This window comes from Mesoplodon densirostris, chromosome 5 (assembly GCF_025265405.1).
Source record: "Mesoplodon densirostris isolate mMesDen1 chromosome 5, mMesDen1 primary haplotype, whole genome shotgun sequence".
In the NCBI taxonomy this organism is placed as follows: Eukaryota; Metazoa; Chordata; class Mammalia; order Artiodactyla; family Ziphiidae; genus Mesoplodon; species Mesoplodon densirostris.
This window is the reverse complement of record NC_082665.1, coordinates 122151524-122171609: the sequence shown is the minus strand read 5'-3', so window position 1 is coordinate 122171609 and position 20086 is coordinate 122151524. Positions and strand designations below refer to the sequence as shown.

The following is a 20086-nucleotide window of genomic DNA, read 5'->3' as shown; positions in this document are numbered from 1 at the left end:
AAAAAGATAATTAACAACCATCAGATTTAAATTCATTTTAAGCATTAGCAATCATTAGCTCAATGTCACTTCTGGGAACTTTCTGCAAATTTTCCCAAACCCATTTTTTTAAAAGACTTTATGCTTGTCATGATTTTTATTTTTAATTACTACTGATGATCTTATTGTAGAAATATGTATAATATCACAGAGTCAAAATCAACTAAACTGACTTTTAAAATGTTTATACAAATAACATTTCTTAATGATTCTACTCAAGAGCCAAAGGTGGGGAAGAGAGAAGGGGCTGATATGGGAGAAACATTCACCTTTCTAGGGACACCATTGAGGTGAAGTTTTACCATATACTTTCCACATGGGTTGTACTCTGGCTCACCATCCTTATTCTGAGGGTAAATTATGCTTTAATAAGGAAAAGAAAGAGTGAAATACCAACATTAATTTTCAATATAAACTACCATGCAGAATATTACATTTTATTTAAACATATGCTATTGTCTTAGAGATTTTATAAAAATAAACATAAGAATATTTGTCTATAATAGGCCTGTAACAGAAAAAGAATTTTACCCTAGTCAAAGTGCTTATTCAATATAAATAAATGAAGAAAATATCTTATGCAATCATACAGAGCATACATTTTACAATATTCTGAAAAATGCTCAGTTTTAAATTATACACTATAATAAATTTTCTATTAAGTGGATATATTTTAAGCCAGTTAAAATAATCTACTTTTGTCCCCAAGACATAAAGAGAAGACCATTTCAATTAACCACAACTAAGGAAATTATAACTCTGACAGAGATAAAGTTAGCAGAACTCTGATAAAGTACACAAAATTATCTAGTAAGAAACCTGTAGAAACTATCAGTATCAATTTTCTTTCACAAACTGAACATTATTTACTTACACGGTCTGTTTATCCAATGGCAAACGGCTTGAAACTAAGGTCTGTATCTAATTCATCTTTGTACTTTCAGGACTTAACAAAAACCACTCGGGAAGAGTTGTACAAAAAAATTATAATGCTTAATTTTTACAATGAATAATTTTAAGGTAATAAAACTTTTTTTTTTTTTTTTTTTTTTTTTGTGGTACACGGGCCTCTCACCGTTGTGGCCTCTCCCATTGCGGAGCACAGGCTCCGGACCCACAGGCTCAGTGGCCATGGCTCACGGGCCCAGCTGCTCCGCAGCATGTGGGATCTTCCCGGACCGGGGCACAAACCTGTGTCCCCTGCATCGGCAGGAGGACTCTCAACCACTGCGCCACCAGGGAAGCCCGGTAATAAAACTTTTAAAAATTGAAAGAAAAAGTATTTCCCAGTACCATTTCAGTACATTCTAAAGCAGTTTTAGCCAACAAAAATGTTATTTTATATTTCATACGTTATATTTTAAAGTCTTATTTAACCCAATATATCAAAAACGTTATGATTGCAATAAATAATAAATATAAAAATTTGAGATATTTCCCAAGAGACATTTTTTGTCGCTAAGTTTTCAAAATCTGATCCATTTTACACTTATAGCCTATCTGAATTCAGACTAGCCCATTTTAAGTATGTAATATCCACATATGGCTTATGGCTACTACACAGTACAGTACAATTATAAATATAATATGATTTTAATTTGACCAATTTCATTTATTTCAAAACATATTTATTTCATTTATATTATTCTAACTATATGTGCATATGTTCTTAGACTGTCTTAACAAATCTTTCCATACTCACAAACCATCTGCTTGACACACAAGGGCCATAATATTCTAAGTGATATGCCCTCCTCACTTTCTGTGCAGATAAAGCCCAAGCTTTTAATTTCTAGTTAAGAGACAATCTTATGAAAAGGGCTAAAGGGACAAATATAAAATTTTACCTGGTAATCAACTTCTTATTAAATCGTCTTTCATAAGCTGCACTGATAGCCAGTGATGCCACAAACGAACAATCTGATACTATTGTCTGTTAAAAAGAATTTATTAATACATTCATTTATTCATGCAATTTCAACATTACCGCAATATTTAAGCATTGCATCTAGAGCCTAACTTTTTACACTAAATATCTTGACTGTTGCTTGAACAGGAAAATAATAAATAGAAATGCCATAGCACCAACTAACACATGTTTTGTTCCAACAAGTCCTAGGAAAAACAAAGTATTTCAATTAAGTTAATTTAGAATAATTAAATATGGATAAAAAGCATACTCAATTGAATCACATTCTTTTTAATGACAAAAAATTATGAGCATTTAAAAAAAGTTGGTTTACTATAATATGACCAATTAAAATGAATATGCACATCAAAAGATTTGAATCAGAGTATTTCAGGACCATTATTTTTATACTCGTGTGGAAAACATCTGTGACTTCAATGCTCAAATGTCATTAATAAACTTTACAATAAAGTCACAGAGTTGTTCTACCACTGAAGTGTTTTAAATAAGCCCAATACCTTTCTATCTTTCCTATCTATTCTCTTATCAAAGGTGAAATTCAGATTCTCAACTTTCTCATCCACAAGCATGTATCAGTAAATAGGATGTATATAAAAATCTGTAACTGTTCAACAGTTATCACATCTCAGTATGTCTAAGTCAAAGTATGCAGGATGAATAATTTTTCCAATTATACTAATGCATCTAAATATATAATAAAAATCTAAGAAAAAACGGCAAATGCATATTAAAATTACTTTAAAATGTTGGCTTTTCATATAAACTAATACAAAGTAAAAGTTTACCTGCTTTATGCTGAAACTAGACACAGTATAAATCATTGTAGGATTGTTGGTGAGGTCTTCTGGTCGTACCCATTTAGAAAATGTAGCTTTTTGTTTAGGTGATAATGGTAGCTTGCCACATCGATCACTGAGGTGATAACAAAAATTAAATAATAATGATAAAATTAATCTTAAAAGATGACTCAAGAGCAAAATTAAATTTCCTAGAGAATTTTTTTTGGTACAGTGATCACAGCTAAACTATATAATCCTAAAAAGCCCTCTGGTCAAATCTGGCTCTTTACATTTAACCTTGAATCCAATCTGATTATCCTCTTCAATTAAAAAAAAATGTACATAGATAACTGAAAACAGAAGAGCAACCTAAACTCTTTTATATTTATTTTAAGAATATACTTTAAGAGCTTAATTTAGCATGGTTATATTCAAGAAATTCAGTTTCAGTAAAATGGAGCCATTAACAACAATACAATCTGATTCATTCAAAAGGACCGAGGAAGCTACAGATCTTTATGCTGGCTCTTGACAAACTCTTCTCTGTAAGGCTAATAATGAGAGCATCTAATTACTGAGTAATAAACATGTGCCAGGCATCACACAAAAGTATTTTACATACATAATTCATTTAATCTTCAAAACAATTCTATTAAAGCAAATTTTCTGATAAAAGCTTTAAGTGATTAAATAACTTGCAATGTCGAAGAGCTAAGAAGTAGAAGAAAGGGTATGTGAATCCAGGTCCCTGGTGCCAAATCCACCATCTTACCCATTACCCTCTACTCACACTGTGTAAGGAATATACTGTGTAATATTTCTGCAAAATTGACGTACAGCACAAAATTTTAAAAATCTACCTTTCTTCAAACTGCCTCTAGAGCAAGGGTAACAAATCTTTGGGTTTCAAAAGATTTCTGGGATAATATAAGTTGTATGGTATGCAAACTGAAAAAATATAACTTTTTTTTTGAGTCTGTTGATAGACATTAGGAGAAAGAGAGTTTTGTGGTCAGATGGGATCTGAAAACTCGTTAAAGTATTGGTTTTTCTCATTGGAAGGACATCTCTAAACCTTTAATAAGCCAATGTTTACTGGAACTCTCTTAGAGCAGAATATGGTATATAACACTTCTCAAACGTTTTTGATGATCATCTCATACATCTCATAGAGCCACTGGTGTTCTAGGCAACATTTTGGTACCTGTGTAATATCAGGACCTGACTAAACAGACAGTGAGCTGGGTGAATTGAGAAGAATTTAAAGACAGCTATCATAAAACTTTTAGGAGAAAAAATAAGGCTGAGTCAAATCTAACCTGCCATATAAACCAGAATTCAGTAAATCCAAGACTCCTAAGTATCTGTTCTCTCAAGTCACCACTAAATCAACAAATTCAATGCTTATTTCTTAGAACTTTAAAAATATTTTATAAATATAATGTTTATTATAATACATGAGCAGAAAAGAAAAAAATTTAGTCACCCAATCTTTCTAACCAAAGATTCATACACTGGGGAGCTTTTAGCCATCAGTCTGCTATCTCTGAATTTTAAAATGTTTACTGTTACTTTTTCTTCTGATTATTCTTACTGTAAAATAATCCAGAAAACAAGAAAGGAAAAATCTTGCCAGTTAGAGCATTTAATTTTACTTGATTTTTCTTAAAATTTAATTAACTCAGTAAGTATTCACTGAGCACCTGCCACATGCCAGACACTGTGCAGGCACACGTTCTCTGTCCTCATGCAGCTTATGGTCCCGTGTGGGGGACAAGCACAGAGCAAGGGGTCACACACACAATGTAAAATCCGAACTCTGACAAGTGCCATGCCTAAATTAAGGGAGTTGGTACAGTTATATTTTTCTGTTTCCATTACATTGTAAGCATTTTCCCACATTACTTAATTTCTTGAAAACTTGATTGTTCATGATTGTACAAAATTCTTCTTAGGGACATTCTGTTGTATGAGCACTAATAATATGATTTATCTCAATCTGTTACACAAAGACTAGAAGTTTATATCTCTACTTCGATATAACCATTTAAGAGCATTCTAGAATAACTGATTCACATTTTCATAATTATAATATTGATGAGTATCTTTTATATAAATATTCGACTAGATCTGTAAATATTTTTTAGAATTGGTTTCTTGAACTGAAATCACTGGGCACAGGGGTATAAACATTTTTAAAGTATGTGAAATGTATAGCCAAATTATGTAATATAACTTAGTATTTAACACAATAATTATGTTCTAATAGTTAATCCTTATTATATAGTGCTTGCTACAGAACAAGAACCATTGTAAGTGCTTTATATTTTATTAACTCATTTAACCATCACAGTAACACCATGAGGTGGATTCTATTATTACTTTAAAATCTGAGACAGATTAAAAAACTTGCAGTGTCACACAGGATATGACGCTGGAGAGCGTGGGTCTGGATTCTGTGCCCTTAACTTCAGTGCTGTAAGCTTCTTGGATATAAACAATTCCTAGATCCAAATCAGTCACTAGCATCACACGGGTGCCTGAGGAAAACGTTATGCTGATAACTTACTGGCTTTGAGATGTTTAACTTCTGCCCATCCAAGAAGAGCAAAACACTAGAAATGAGAGAGCAGCTCTTGTGTTCTTTATAGTCTTTATATGTTCTGTACACAATAAGCATTCAACTCCCTGATGCTTTCTGATAATAAATACAATATAACATGCTCACTGCAGAAATTTTGAAAAATAAAAATGTTTAAAAAAGTAAATCACCTAATTTTGCTGCTTAGAGATAACCACTGTGAACATTTTGATGTATAACTTAACATCATGTTTTTCTATATATCTATAAACACAAGAAAAGAAAAATAAAATTTGGATGTTATATATAATTTTCTATCTTTTAAAATTCATATATCGCAAGCGTTTTCCCTATATTCTACAGACTTATTTTTTGTGGAGAGCATAATATGTAATATAATAATATGGACATGCCATTATTTAATCACTCCCATATCTCTGGATACCAACTTTGTTTCAATAATTTTCTGCTGTAACAGACACTTTGGTAAGTGCTCTTATTATATACATCTTTGACCGAATTTTAGTTTCCTTGGGAAGGCTAGAAGCTGCGAGTCCTGAAACAAACAATGGTTTTAAGGTTCTTGACATAAGCTGCCACTGTCCTGGCAGGCTGTGCTAACACTTTCATAATGAACCCTTTTCTTGAATTGGACCTTCTTAGTAAACAACAACCCCGTCATCCTATTCCACCTTTCCATTCAACATCTCTGCTGACTTGCCTTTCTGCTGTGATCCAACACCAACTCGGCAGATATTTACCCACTACTTACCTTGTGCCAGGTACCGTGTCAGACACTATGAGTATAACCTTAGGCAAAAGTAGGCGCGCGTGCGTCCCGTCACCAGGGAAGGGTCGGAGGCACTCTCGCGATGCTGCCACACCTCCTTCCCACGGCCACACCTCTTTCCCAATCGAATTTTTTTATTACGCATTTTAATTTCAAGCCTATGGATTTAATAGGACTCCAGAGGATGGGAAAAGTACTGAAAAATCAAAATAATTTTGAAAGTAAACATTGCAGGGCCTCCCTGGTGGCGCAGTGGTTAAGAGTCCGCCTGCCGATGCAGGGGATACGGGTTCGTGCCCCGGTCTGGGAGGATCCCATATGCCGCGGAGCGGCTGGGCCCGTGAGCCATGGCCGCTGGGCCTGCGCATCCGGAGCCTGTGCTCCGCAACGGGAGAGGCCACAACAGTGAGAGGTCCGCATACAGCAAAAAGAAAAAAAAAAAAAAAAACATTGCAGTAGTGCTTACTTACCAGAAAGGCATTGGGTAAGCAAAACGTTCCCTCAGATCAATGTTCATGAAAGGAACATATTCCATACCATTTATTTTTGACGTTGTCCTAAAAAATACAAGAAAAAAATATAAAGTAGGTGTTCAAGTCTACCTTAATTACCAATTTTATTTAAACTTCTTAAAATTCAAATGACAAGGTATGGTACTGTAATAAAATTAAACTCACCACCTCATGTAATGTTGATAAGTTTATTTGAACAAAAATTTTCACGAAATAGTTGAATACCAGAAAATAACTAGTCCAATTAAATTCAATCAGAGTTATTCTTTTAAGACTAACATCCTTTACAACAAAACAACTGTCTCAAGATAGGGCTACACTAGAGGTACTGAAAGTGTCACCAGGACACAATGCAAATTGTTTCCTAAGCCCAAAGAGAGAAAGCAATTGCTTAGTTATTTGGGGATTTAAAAAACATAACATTTACAATTCTGGGAAATATGTTCTTTATATTTTCTGGTTATGAGACTAAGGAATGGGTAGTGAAGAAGGTAGTGGCACAGATAACAGTTATGGCCTCTTGACAAATTTAAGAAATGTGACTTGTAGTAGTTTTGCATGTTCTCTTCCTGTTTTGTTTATATGTTTACTTGCATATATTAGCTATTTCCTTCTGTTTCTTTCCCTCCTTTCATTTAGAAGGAGTTGCAGGGTAACTTCACAATTTAGTCTCTAGGTAACAATGTACAATGAAACAATGACTGAATTGGAGGGACTAATTAATACAGCGGGTGATGAACACAACATCTGTGTATCCTCATCTTGAGATGGTGAGAGCTGTTCACTTGTATGAAGGACAGCTGCATCTTGTTAGGTAGAAACATAGAGCAGTTCTGTAGTAGTGCCGAATTTCAAACGTGTGCAGAAGGGAGCATGTGGATGCTGAGTAGCCAAAGTTCTGGACTGTCACTAACTTGTCTCTCCGGTCCAAAACCACTCTTTTTGTCCTCCTTTGTGTTGTGCTGGTTCATATGCATTTCTTCTAGGCAAAGAGAGCCAGATTAGTAGGAGGAGAATTAAAATCTTTAGCAGGAAGAGAGAAAAATGCCCTCAGGTGGCTGCTAAAGAGGAAGGAGCCCTTCTAGCGCAACTTCAGCAAACTAGAAAGAGCAACCTCATGAAGCGCGCAGCTCCAAGCAGGCTGATCTCCTTCAAAGCCCAAGTGAAGAGCAGCTGCACTGGCTCAGAAAGCGATCAAGGATTTCCACAGCCTGTTGTTCTTTTATATTTTTAATATCCCCTGAGGCTGCTTCCAGACACTGAGCGGGCTTCCCAGCCCAGGTGTTGGCAAACTTTTTCGGTAAAGGGTCAGACAGTATCTAGTTTTGGCTTTGCAGTGAGGTCTCTGTCACATATTCTGGGGTTTTCTGTTTTCTTTTTTGCAACCCTTTAAGGAAATGTAAAAAAACCATCCATAGCTTAAGGCTGCCCTTTGCTGACTCTGGCCTAGACTGCTATTTCAAGGTAACAATTAGGGCTCTGGTCACAAGGTGGAAGAGATGATGAATGGTCTGCCGTAGCTCTACTTTGCCCCATAACCTTTATTATTCAATTTTGAAGAATGCTAAGATTTTCAGAAAAAAATACATCTAGCGGAAATGAGAATACTCAAATATATTGAAGAAATTTTAACCATTTCAAGTTGTGACTATGTGACAACATAATTTATAATTACATAGTAACAGCACGACACATTATACCAAAGATGTGACTACGACTCAGCAAAACTAATGAGAGTAACATTACCTGCATTGATTATGTTAACTAAACTGTTCATTACAACCAATCATAAACTGATTTACCTGAGAACTTCTATTTCTTCTGCTGTGTATCTCTGTCCTTGTGCATCACATGACTGTGGACTTATAAATGGCTGAGGTCTTTCAAGGAAGGGATTAGTTCCTAGTGGAAAATGTGCTCTCACTGGAGGTGGCTTCGGTTTAATATTCATTGCCTTGATTTTGCATGATGGCTTTGTTAAAGGCTCACTCAATGCTTCTGCTCTACAATAGAGAGAGGTACAGAAAAACCGTTCTAGTTTTTCTTCTCACATTTAAGCTTTCCAGAACATAAAATTTACTTCAAGAACCAGTCAAGCATCCCTAATGTAAAGTTAGTATATAAAATTCCTACATACTAGTCAACAGTTCACTACTTATGCTACTCCCAAAGGTAAGTATTTTTGCAAACAACATTTTATTGACAACATTAATTGAGCACTTATTGCATGTCAGATCCTACGCAAAGTAAGGGGGATACAATAATGTATGAAACACAAACCCTACTCTCAAGGTGCTCCTAGTATTGTGGGGAGAGAGACAATTGCATCAAAAGTGAGATGCGAGGCTGGAAGTACCCTATGCAAGTGAACGCACAGTAGAAATTACTGACTTGATGGGAAGCGGGTGAGTCAGGGAACATTTTTCCAAATTGACATTTGAGCTGCAGAAGAATCCACCTGGGGAGCAAGGAAGGGTTCTAAGCAGGGAGAACAGCATGAGCAAACGTGTAACAAGCTAAGGTAATTTCAAAAGAATAGACGGGGCCCCTGTGAACAGTACAAATGAGAGGCAGCAGGAGATGAGAGCAGTGGCAGGGACTGGATCACGGAAGGCCTCACATGGTATTTAAGGGAATTTTGACTTTACTCTGTCAAAGAACTAACAATCTAAAAAACAGAAGTTCTTAATCTAAGGTCCTTATATGAGATTTAGGAGTCTTGTTAACACTCTGAAATTATATGCAAATAAAATGTTAAGTTATCTTTTCCGTACAGTGTGTCCATTCTTTAGAAGAGATCCTCAAAAGAGCCTGTGACTGACCCACGCCCCTGCGCTGAGGATGCACTCAGAGAGTACTAGATGGGTTACTCACATAGGTAATAAAAGCCATCTATGATTCTGACTGGGGAAAGAAGTAAAAATGGAGAAGATAGCTATGTGTCGAGTGCCCGTAACTGCATGAATTTGGAGAAACAGACTAAATGTTAGCTGATGGTAATGAAAAGGGGGATAACCGCTATACCTCAATAAAAAAGAAGGGCTGGGGGGTAGCACAGCTACCTAGTCTGGGCCTCAAAAGGAGATATTTTATTAATTCACGCTATAACTATAAATGCCAGTCCACCCTTTTCCTTTGCCTATAATGCTTTGTCTATACAAGAGGTATAATTCTTTTGTGCAAATACATTCATTATTTCTCAACAAGTATCTACTGAGCACATATTGTATGTCTGCCCTCTGCTAGGTGCTTGGTTTCAGCATTGAACAAAGACAAAATTCTCTGTCCTCAAAGAGCTTATATTTGGGGGACAGAGGTTAGAAGGGACACAGACATTGATAACAAATATGATAAACTGGGAAATTTCATACACCTTAGAAAACAGTAAGAGTTACAGGAAAGAATATGAGAACAGACGAAGCCGGATGAAAGGACTGGAGGAGATTAAATTTTAAACAGAATGGTGATGGCAGGCCTTATTGAAAAGTTGACATTGGAGCAAAGACTTCAGGGAGCTACACACATGTATCATTTGAGGCATCTGCATGGCTGGCTCACTCTCAGTTTCTCCATTTCTAGTAGTAGCTCTGCAAGTTCTCTCTTTGGAAGTCTGATATTCAACGACAGAAGGGAGTCTACCATTTCAAATACCATAATCATTTTTGTTTTAGACACAACAAAAACTAAATAAAATATTTCTTGACTGAGTTGTTATTTTTTGAGTTTAAAGCAGGGATGAAGACACAGAGATGAATAAGATGTTCTCTGTTCCCCTAAGGAGTTCACCATCTAATGAGCCAAAATGACATGTAGAAAAAAGCAGCAGGGAACTAGAGAGAGGTAAATTCACTCAGAGGAAGAAGGCAACTTTGCTCTGGATCTCAGGTTTGTTACCACGAGCTCCACCACACGTTCAGATAAACCTGTCGCACTGAAGTAACACAGTATGCTTCCATCCACGGATAAGAACTCGAGGGGCCAAAACTCACCTGTCTAGTGCCTGTCGTGCCAACTGCTTCAGTTTGTTTTGCAGAGTTTTATCAGCGGTTTCATAAGACTTAAAGAGAAAGAGAGACAGATGTTCCAAAGCATAATTATTAATTTGCCTGATCCATATTTCTAAGCAAAAAAAAAAAAAATTACAATGCACATTACACTTCTTAAAATTATGAGAGAATAAACCAAGACACTTTATTTTTGTCCTTAAAGGTATCATTTAAATTGTGTTGAAAACTCGTCACTGAGGTAAACCCTAACACCACTTAATTTGGACAGGTGGTAAGTGGAACACAACCGTATAATCACAGTGCCACAGAAGACCTGGCAGCAGGAACCCCAGAAGACCAGGGCTACTGTACTAAGTGAAATAAGTCAGCAGGAGAAAGACAACCACCTTATGCCTCCATTCATATGTGGAGTCTAAAAGACAAAACAAATAAACAAACAAAATAAAACAAACTTATAGGTACAGAGAACAGATTAGTGGTTTCCAGAGGGGAAGGGGGTTGGGGGACGGGTGAAATGGGCCAAGGGGGTCAACTGTATGGGGATGGAAGGTAACCAGACCTGCGGTGGTGATCACTTTGCTGTGCATACAGATGTCGAATTATAATGCTGTACTGTGCACTGAAACTTACATAATTAAAAACAAAAAACCCAGCACTTACCCATAGTCTCAGGTAACTACAGAAATGAGGCTAGATAGTTCCTCTGAATAAAAGACCTTGGACAAAGAGCCGGCCCTCTGAACAATGCTGAGAACACCACTCTCTACCACGTCACATCCTCCTGTCAATGTGCTGCTCTTACGCACTAGATGCCCCGGAGAGCTAACAGGCCCACCGGGCTCCTCGGGAAGCAGTAAAAACCGCTCAACATGTAGACTCTATACTGCAAATTAATAAAGCTCTCCCAAACCACTAACTTATTTCTTAGTGTATGAAATTGAAAAAAAGGGGGAAGTTTTATTTTTTTGTGTGATGAACCAAAGTCATTTTTTCCCTTTTTTTTTTAAATTGAAGTATGTACAATGTTGTGTTAGTTTCAGGTATACAAAAAAGTGATTCAGTTATACATATATATCTGTTCTTTTTCAGATTCCTTCCCATTATAGGTTATTACAAGATATTGGGTATAGTTCCCTGTGCTATACAGTACATCTCTGTTGTTTATCTATTTTAAATACAGTAGTGTGTATTTATTAATCCCAAACTCCTAATTTATCCCTCCCCCAGGAAGTTTATTTTAAATTCACAGAATGTGATGGTGAATTCTTCCTATAATAAGTTAATTTTAGTTATAGGGGTATAAAAAGGTCAAAAATGGTACCTATAATTTAAAAAACAATTGCCAAGGGACTCAATCTCAATACTGTCAAATTTTTAACAAGATGTTAAAGTCCATTATTAATTTTCTATTCTTCACTATCTTTTAATGAGTAACTTAGTTACATGTATAATAACAGGATAATTTTTTTTCTTTAAGGAATTGTTAAGTAAAACTCACTAGTAAGGGGAGAAATTTCTTAGCATAATTCCACCAAACTTAACTTGTAGCTATTATACATACGGTTTTCAGACAGAGATCTACAGCTTCTGTATACAGTTCTATAGCATCTTCAACATTCCCTTTTTCATCTTCATCAAAAGCTTGTGTAACAAGGAAATGGGCACGCTCTAAGTCCAACTGATGTTTTGATTTCAAAGGATCCGCAGTCTTTGACTGAACTAGGATAGGAAAAAAAAGCCACACAGAAGAACTAGCATAGCAAGAAAGCCACATACCTATCTATGTATCCAGGGAACAACATACCATCTTAATACATTCTTTACCAAAACTCTATAATCCTTCATTTAAAAAGCTTAGCAAGGTCAAAAAAAAAAATCCTTAAAAAAATTTCCCCTGAATTTCTCTGTCCCTACCAGCACTTTCTTCATTTAAAAAATAAAACATAGGAGTTCTCTGCACAAAAAACAAAACTGAAACTTGGAAAAGACTAAATCGAAAGAAACTCAATTATGTTTTAAGGTAATTTAAATTTTTATTCAGTATAGACAGTAATTATACACTAGGCCTTGATGATAAAATGCATGCTGTTTCCTATTCATCTGGGTCCAGAATAAGCTATACTTTTACTGCTCTTTGAAATAAGTGCTTCTGTTTGTTTTTAATATAAAGATATGTATCCATAAGAGACCTGCATCTAGAATATATAAAGATCTCTTACAACTCAATAATAAAAGGACAAACCCAATTTAAAATGTGTGTGATGATGATGTCATCAACTTGTGTCAACTTGACTGGATCACAGGTTACCCAGCTATTTGGCTAAACAAGATTTCTGAGTAGCCTGTGAGGATGTTTCTGAATGAAAGTAGCATTTGCATTGACACTGAAAGCAGACTGCCCTCCCCAGTGTGGGTGGGCATCATGTAATCCACTGTGGGCCTGAAGAGAACAAAAGGCAGAGGGGGAGAATCTGCCCTCACTGCAGGACTGCTTGAGCTGACACATTGGTCTTCTCCTGACCTTGGACTGGAACTCACACCATCAGGTCCCCTGCTTCTCAGGCCTTTGGACTTGGACTGAACCACACCACTGGCTTTCGTGAGTCTCTAGCTTGCAGAGGGCAAACAGTGGGACCTCTTAGTCTCCGTAATTGCATGAACCAATTCGTGATAATAAATCTCTTTATGTACATCCTACTGGTTCTATTTCTCTGGAGAACCCTGACTTATACCATGGGCAAAGGATCTGTATAGCCATTTCTCCGAAGCAGATATTCAATGGCCAAATGGCACGTGAAAAGATGCTCAACATCATTTGCCATCAGGGAAGTGCATATCAAATCCACGAAATAAGATACCATTTTATACCCACTGGATGGCTAAAATAAAAAAAGACAGAAAATAACAAGTATTGATAAGGATGTGAAGGAAATAGAATATTGCTGGTAGAATTGTAAAGCGGTATAGCCACTGTGGAAAACACTTTAGCAGTTCCTCAAAAAGTTAGACATAAAGCTACCACATGACCTAGCAGTTCTACTTGTGGTTATATATCCAAGAGAACTGAAAACATATGTCCACACAAAAACTTAGACACAAGTGGTCATGACAGCATTACTAATAACAGACAAAAGGTGGAACCAAGCCAATATCCACCAACTGATGAATGGATAAATAAAATGTGGTATATTAATACAATGGTGTATTAACCATAAAAAGAACTGAAGCACTGATACATGCTACAAAATGGATAAACCCTGAAAACATTATGCTAAATAAAAGAAGCCAGACACAAAAGACCACATCCTGATGACTCCATTTACATGAAATGTCTAGAATAGGCAAATCAGTGGAGACAGAAAATAGATTAGTGGTTGCTAGGGCCTAGGGTGTGGAATGGGGAGTGACTACTAATGGCTAAGAGGTTTCTTTAAGGGTGACAAAAATGTTCTGAAGTTAGATAGTGGTGATGGTTGCACAACTCTGGGAATACACTAAAAACCACTGAACTGTACACTGTAAAAAGTTGAATGTTATGGTAGTGAATTACATCTCAATAAAACTGTTTTTTTAAAAAAAGTTTTATATTTTGTTTGTCTCAAAATTGTGTCTGATCTTTTAAAAACTGTAACCCTCGGTAACACCTCTCTAAAGTATGTATTAATCCCATTTATTAAATGAATGTTAACATATTTAGCTCAAGGATTCTCAGCCTTGGCACTACTGATATTTTCGACTGGATAATTCTTTGCTGTGGATGGTGCTATGCATTATAGGATTTTCCCTGCAGCACTATCCCTGCCCTCTACCCAACCAGATGCTAGTAGTATACTGCAGCCCCACCCCGGCATAAACACCAAACATCTCTCCAGACATTGTCAAACGTCTCCTGAGGGGCAAAACCGATTCTACTTGAGAATAACTATCGAGCCTAAGGTTTCACAGCTACAATGGAAGGGTAGGGACTCAACTTAGATCTTTTAATTCCAAGTCTTGAGTTTCTTATACTCCACTGGTGAATTTCAAACTGGGTTACCTCTCCCCAACCCTCAAGTCAAGCCATCTCTCAAAGTCTCTTGACTGTCAGCAGACTTTATCTGTTTTAAAAATTGGGATTCTGAACAAGATTTTTATTTGATAAAGGACTCTCCCGCTTGAAATAATCATTAAGTAAACCATTTAATTCTCTACAGATTACATGCCATTTATTGAACGAAGTAGGTCGAAAAACCGGCAAAACATTTCATGTATATTATGCTTTACAAATCCTTTTTGAACTTTACTTCTGTTTCACTGACAAGTTTTCATTCTTCAAGAGATTAGGGCTGTCTCATTCTGTGCCTGAGTATCATATAAACATCACATTTATAAATTTTAAAACTTCATTCACTTAGCTGGGAAAATGAAGTGCCTCTGAATTCCATGGTAGTTTGAATACATGAAACAGTATAACTTTGTGTTAAGTGAGGCCCTGGCACACAGGCAGCCCACTTTTCAATGCGTGCGATTTCTGAGCACCGTCTTAGAGGAAAGTGCCATGTCTGTAAGGGGACTGTCGTAACGAGGAATCCAGCGATCAAATCTACTTCATCCTAACTATGAGCTTGTAACTGCTCATATCTATTCAGAATGAGTGGTAGAAAGTAGCACAAAGTCCATCAGAGAATGCTGAATAAGACTCCTCTAAGCTTGTGGCTTTATTACACAGCCACAGAAAAAAAGGGGTTAAAAAGAGTCCTCAGTGGCATGAATGCATCCCTAAAACAAAATGTCAATAGATGATCATTTTCTTTCCTACCACATGAACACCAGGTTTCGCCAGGAACCACTTACCTCTAACAGAACTGCGATCATTAAGCCTGTGAACTTGTTTCACAGCGTTTGCAAAAATAACTACAGGTTGTTCCAGGTCTCTGCTTACATGTCCCTTTTCCAAGATATGGTTTAAAACAGGAGTTTAGCTAAGGTCTTGAGGTTGAGGATATCGATATAGTAAAGACTGTGAACCCACTGTTGAAGTCTTCAGACACTGAAGAGGAGGAGTCATTTAATTTTAATAGCAGGAGAGGGCATGTGACAGATGTTTTTATTTATTTATTTTTATTTTTATATATATATTTTTGCGGTACGCGGGCCTCTCACTGTTGTGGCCTCTCCCGTTGCGGAGCACAGGCTCTGGACACGCAGGCTCAGCAGCCATGGCTCACAGGCCTAGCCACTCTGTGGCATGTGGGATCTTCCCGGACCGGGGCACGAACCCGTGTCCCCTGCATCGGCAGGCGGACTCTCAACCACTGCGCCACCAGGGAAGCCCGTGACAGATGTTTAAAAGCAGATTTTAACAGGGTCCTAATACTGGCTCTGCCAATGATACACTGTTCGAATGTAGATAGTTCATCTCTATCCTTTGGGAAATTAGGGTATCAGACTATATCACCTCTAAGGTTCCTCTTCACAGATTTATCACATATTTCCACATTATGATTTTCAAAGATGTGATTACCAAAAAAGAAATGAGCAGCAACCAAGTGAGGATCAAGAATCAAAGATGAAAACAAAAAGGAAAGAGAAACACAGGGGAAAAGTAAGATGTGATGGGACAGGAGAAAAAAAAATACAGTGACATGGTTAGTAGTCCTTTACCAACCTGCTGAATGTAAAGCCTGCACTCTTTCCAGATACTCATTTATTTTTTCTTGAATATGTTCTAGGCTTGATCCTGCCATCTCAGCATAAATTAAAGCTTGTGCAGCTTCCTAAAAATAAAAAAAAAGAATTCAAAGGAATCTAACAGATCAATTACAATTTGAATTTTCTTTACCACTTCCTAACTATTGGTTTCTATGAATGACAAAACAAGAATGTCTTTATGATACCAGTAATTTTTTTCGTAAAGTAAATGAGTTATATATTCCTTTACTACTTTTTTTCAGTTCTCAATGCTCTCTTTCTCCTACTGTTGAAAATTTATGAAGTCAAATAGAAGGGGTTGATTATAAGTATTTTCTTAGAATAACTGTGATTTATATGTTCTCCGTTTTCCTTTTTCTTTATGCAATAGGTCAGACTTGAAATTATGTACTGTGAAAAGGTGAATTGAGTCTAGAAAGCATTAGAACAGATAATACCCGATACAATTAAATTAAATATCAATAAAAGATTATAAGAAATTATAAAGGTTAAATATCTCACAGTGGAAAGAAAATTTTTTTCTCCACAGAAAATATTGTCAAAGGGGGACACATTTTAAGGCAGATTTCAGTTGTATGAAATAAACTTATTTTAATTAAGAAAACCTGGATTTGTCTTCCAGTTATTCCATGACTTCCTCAGCCAGTTAGGCTGTGCTGGCGAGTGAAAAGCCTCCATTCTCACCATCACCATTCCAGGAGGGTGACCAACGGTACCAACACACAAGAACCACAGAGAGACTTTCCCAAGTACCACCACCTCCCCTGCAGTAATCTAAGCGTGTGCACTTCAAGGAACCTCACGCCTTGTTATCTGGATCCAAAGAAGCCATCTACTGAGCATCACTTTTTGAATCCAGTTATTGGAGCAGGACTTGTTTCCCCGAACCTACAAAATCAGTAAGAAGAGTACAGTTCTGATCCACATGGAAATTGGGGGTAGAAAAGATATGTTTTCCTCATATTCTGCAATTCAGATATTTCAGGGGAGGAAAATGTAACTGTACATGTAAATATTAAAACTAATTTTTTTAATTGTTGGTATCAACTTTATTTGGCTCATTTTGCTTACACCTGAAAGTGATTAACAATTAAGGAGTCCCTAATAGAACAGCATGAAGGCAGAAAACACTAAATATCTGATACAGTTTACATAAATAGCTCCTAGAAACGCAACCACTTTCTGATTCTCTCAAGGAAAAGAAATTCTTCATAACAACATGCATGTAATCCTACAGCAAAACAAGAGGCACTGTACAGTACTTCCTTTCGCTTTAAAAAAGCTATTTTATATGGCACTATTTTTACCTATGAACATTTGTCAGTTATTTCAGAAAACTAATAAAACAGTTTTACTTTTAAAGAAATACCGCCGTCATGAAATTGTCAAAAAAAGAGTCCAAAAAGAATGATTCTGAAAACATACCCAAAGTCTCTAAATACAGATTATAAAATGAAGGCAATGAAATATTAATCTGAGAAAAGCAAACCACGCATTATTGACAGCATATAGGTTTATGGAAAAAAAATTACGACTACTGTATTATCAAATCCTTTCTAAAAGAAAAGATGGCAATGTCAAGAGGATACAGCTATCTGCACGGGGAACCGGAGGGGTGTGTTTGCAAATGCTCTGGATTGGGGAGCAGGCGGTGGACTGTGAGCTCCTACTCTGATTTAATATTTCTGGCCCCAGTAATTTATCCAAAAGAAATATCAAAGAAACGTGTAAAGCATTAGCTATAAGGGTATTATGATGCTGAAGATCCATTATGAACATAAAATGGCCAGAAGAGTTTGTAAATAAACTATGGCACACCCACATAATGGAATACTATACATCTATCATTAACAAGTTTATACTATGAAACTTTAAAAAAAATTCAAAATTTTTTAAAAGTTCAAATGAAAAGAACAGATTTTAAAAAGTATAAACAGTCTGATCCAAGTTTGTTTTTTTAAAAAGGTGTGTACACACACATGCGTAGAAAAACAAAGATACGTAGATGTCAAATACTAGGATACGCGATGTTTTACTCTTTTTTGATTGACTTTCTGCGTTCTTCCGTGAGCACTGTTTCCGTGTACATCCGTGACGGTGAGAAGCTGCGAGCTGACAGTCCAGCTCCGCCGCCGCCCTCAGGAGCGGTCAGCTGGGGACTCGCCGGCCAGGACCGACCCCAAAGCGGCGACCAAGCCCGCCGCGGGACGGACCCTGGGGCGGGGGCAGGCCTGACCCCTCAGCCCGGCCACCGCCCCGAGAGGGACAGCGGGACGGGGGACAGCCACGCCGAGCGCGCCCGTCCCCTCGGCACCTGGACCCGTCCCCGGCCCACCTTGTAGTAAAACACGGCCTCCGAGTAGCGGCCCTCGTGGTCGCGCTGCACCGCCAGCCGCGCGAACTGCACCGCGTCCCGCTCCAGCGCCGCCGAGTCCATGGCTGCCACGCGCCGAGGACCCCCGCCGACCGCCGCGCGCCCGAGGGCCGGGCGAGGACCCCGGCCGCACGGAAGGAGCGGCGCAGCTCACTTCCGGCGGCTGAGAGAGGCCGGCGACCGGCCCCTCGGCAAAACTCCGACTCCTAGCCCGCGGGCAGCCTCGCTCCGCGGCCGCCGCATTCCCTGTCCCGCCCACCGGCCACACTGCGCAGGCGCAGCCGGGCCGGCGCAGGTGTTTCGGTATCCTGGGCTGCCGGGCTCACCAAAGGGTGCGGGAAGGCGCGGGCGGTGGGCAGGGCCCGGCTTGCGCGGTGCCGTGTGCACGTGACTGCCGGGGCGCTCGGGATTGGGCAGGCAAAAGAGGTGCCACGTCTGAGAGGCTGCCGGTTTCGCAGTCTGCCTGTCCGGGCAGTGACTGTGGTGCCTGTTGCTGGCCAGGCTGGGAGGAGGGACGCATGCGCCTCCCGGAACATTTCTCCCCTCTTGAGTGTAAAGAGAAGGTGAGCAATGCTTCCCAGCATCAACTGAGATGACATTTTTTTAAAATTAGGGAAGTGAAGTAAGGATATACGATTCTAATGTGATACTTTTTAATAACATTTATATCCACAAGCTGAGTCTTAATTAACAGATGCATGCCCCAGCGTATGGTATTGATTGAATTGTCAACAAACAAGGTAATGCATTTTCCCGTGTACTTCTCCTTAGGTTAACTTAATGCTGTTGTTATTAAATACTCAGTTAGGTGATTATTTCATTAATGTCTCTCTCTCTCCCTTAAAACTCTGAATTCAGAAATAATAAAAATAAACTAGTGAGAGGCTCCACAATATGGATAAAACTCAAAATTCACACTAAGTCAAAGAAGCAAGACACAAGAATACAGACTGAGCGACTTTGTTTACAAGGAACACTAGCAAAGAGGAATCTAATCAATAACGTAAGAAATCGTAAGGGAGCCATCGACTAAAACTGCCTGCCTTGGCGGGGCACCGTAACACCTTTGCTTCAGTCTCCCACCTCAGGATGCTTCAAAAGAACACAGAACCAGTGAAGGGCCCACAACCAACCCAGGGAAAATCCAGGAGGGGCCAAGAAGCAGAGGAGACACCAGTCCATAAGATGTCTTGCCAATCTCCCCAGAAATCCTCGCGCTGGAAACCATCTTGACTGAAGGATGCACCAGGAAGGGCCCTGAGTTGGACCAAATGAAGGCAAAAGCAAGATGATTGGCCAGAGACAACCACAACCCAGAAAGCTAACTGCACCACCATAAAACCTGAGACTGCGAGCCATGAGGCAGAGCAGTTCTCCTGGGTT

The 20086-nt window shown here is 38.1% G+C and overlaps 1 protein-coding gene across 2 annotated transcripts in view; it reads right to left on the bottom strand.

Annotated features, from left to right (window-relative positions):
* Nucleotides 1–19054, bottom strand: part of CAPN7 (calpain 7) — a 38586-nt gene extending 19532 nt beyond the window's left edge. For both annotated transcript variants that reach the window (XM_060099447.1, XM_060099448.1), the window contains exons 1-9: nucleotides 18665–19054; nucleotides 16286–16394; nucleotides 12200–12357; nucleotides 10621–10688; nucleotides 8434–8634; nucleotides 6590–6676; nucleotides 2755–2881; nucleotides 1887–1972; nucleotides 309–402 (exon numbers count right to left, since the gene is read on the bottom strand). In XM_060099447.1, coding sequence (XP_059955430.1) covers nucleotides 309–402; nucleotides 1887–1972; nucleotides 2755–2881; nucleotides 6590–6676; nucleotides 8434–8634; nucleotides 10621–10688; nucleotides 12200–12357; nucleotides 16286–16394; nucleotides 18665–18766 — 1032 coding nt within the window. In that variant the 5' untranslated portion in view covers nucleotides 18767–19054. The remainder of the gene's footprint in view (nucleotides 1–308; nucleotides 403–1886; nucleotides 1973–2754; nucleotides 2882–6589; nucleotides 6677–8433; nucleotides 8635–10620; nucleotides 10689–12199; nucleotides 12358–16285; nucleotides 16395–18664) is intronic.
* Between the last annotated feature and the right edge of the window lie 1032 nt (nucleotides 19055–20086).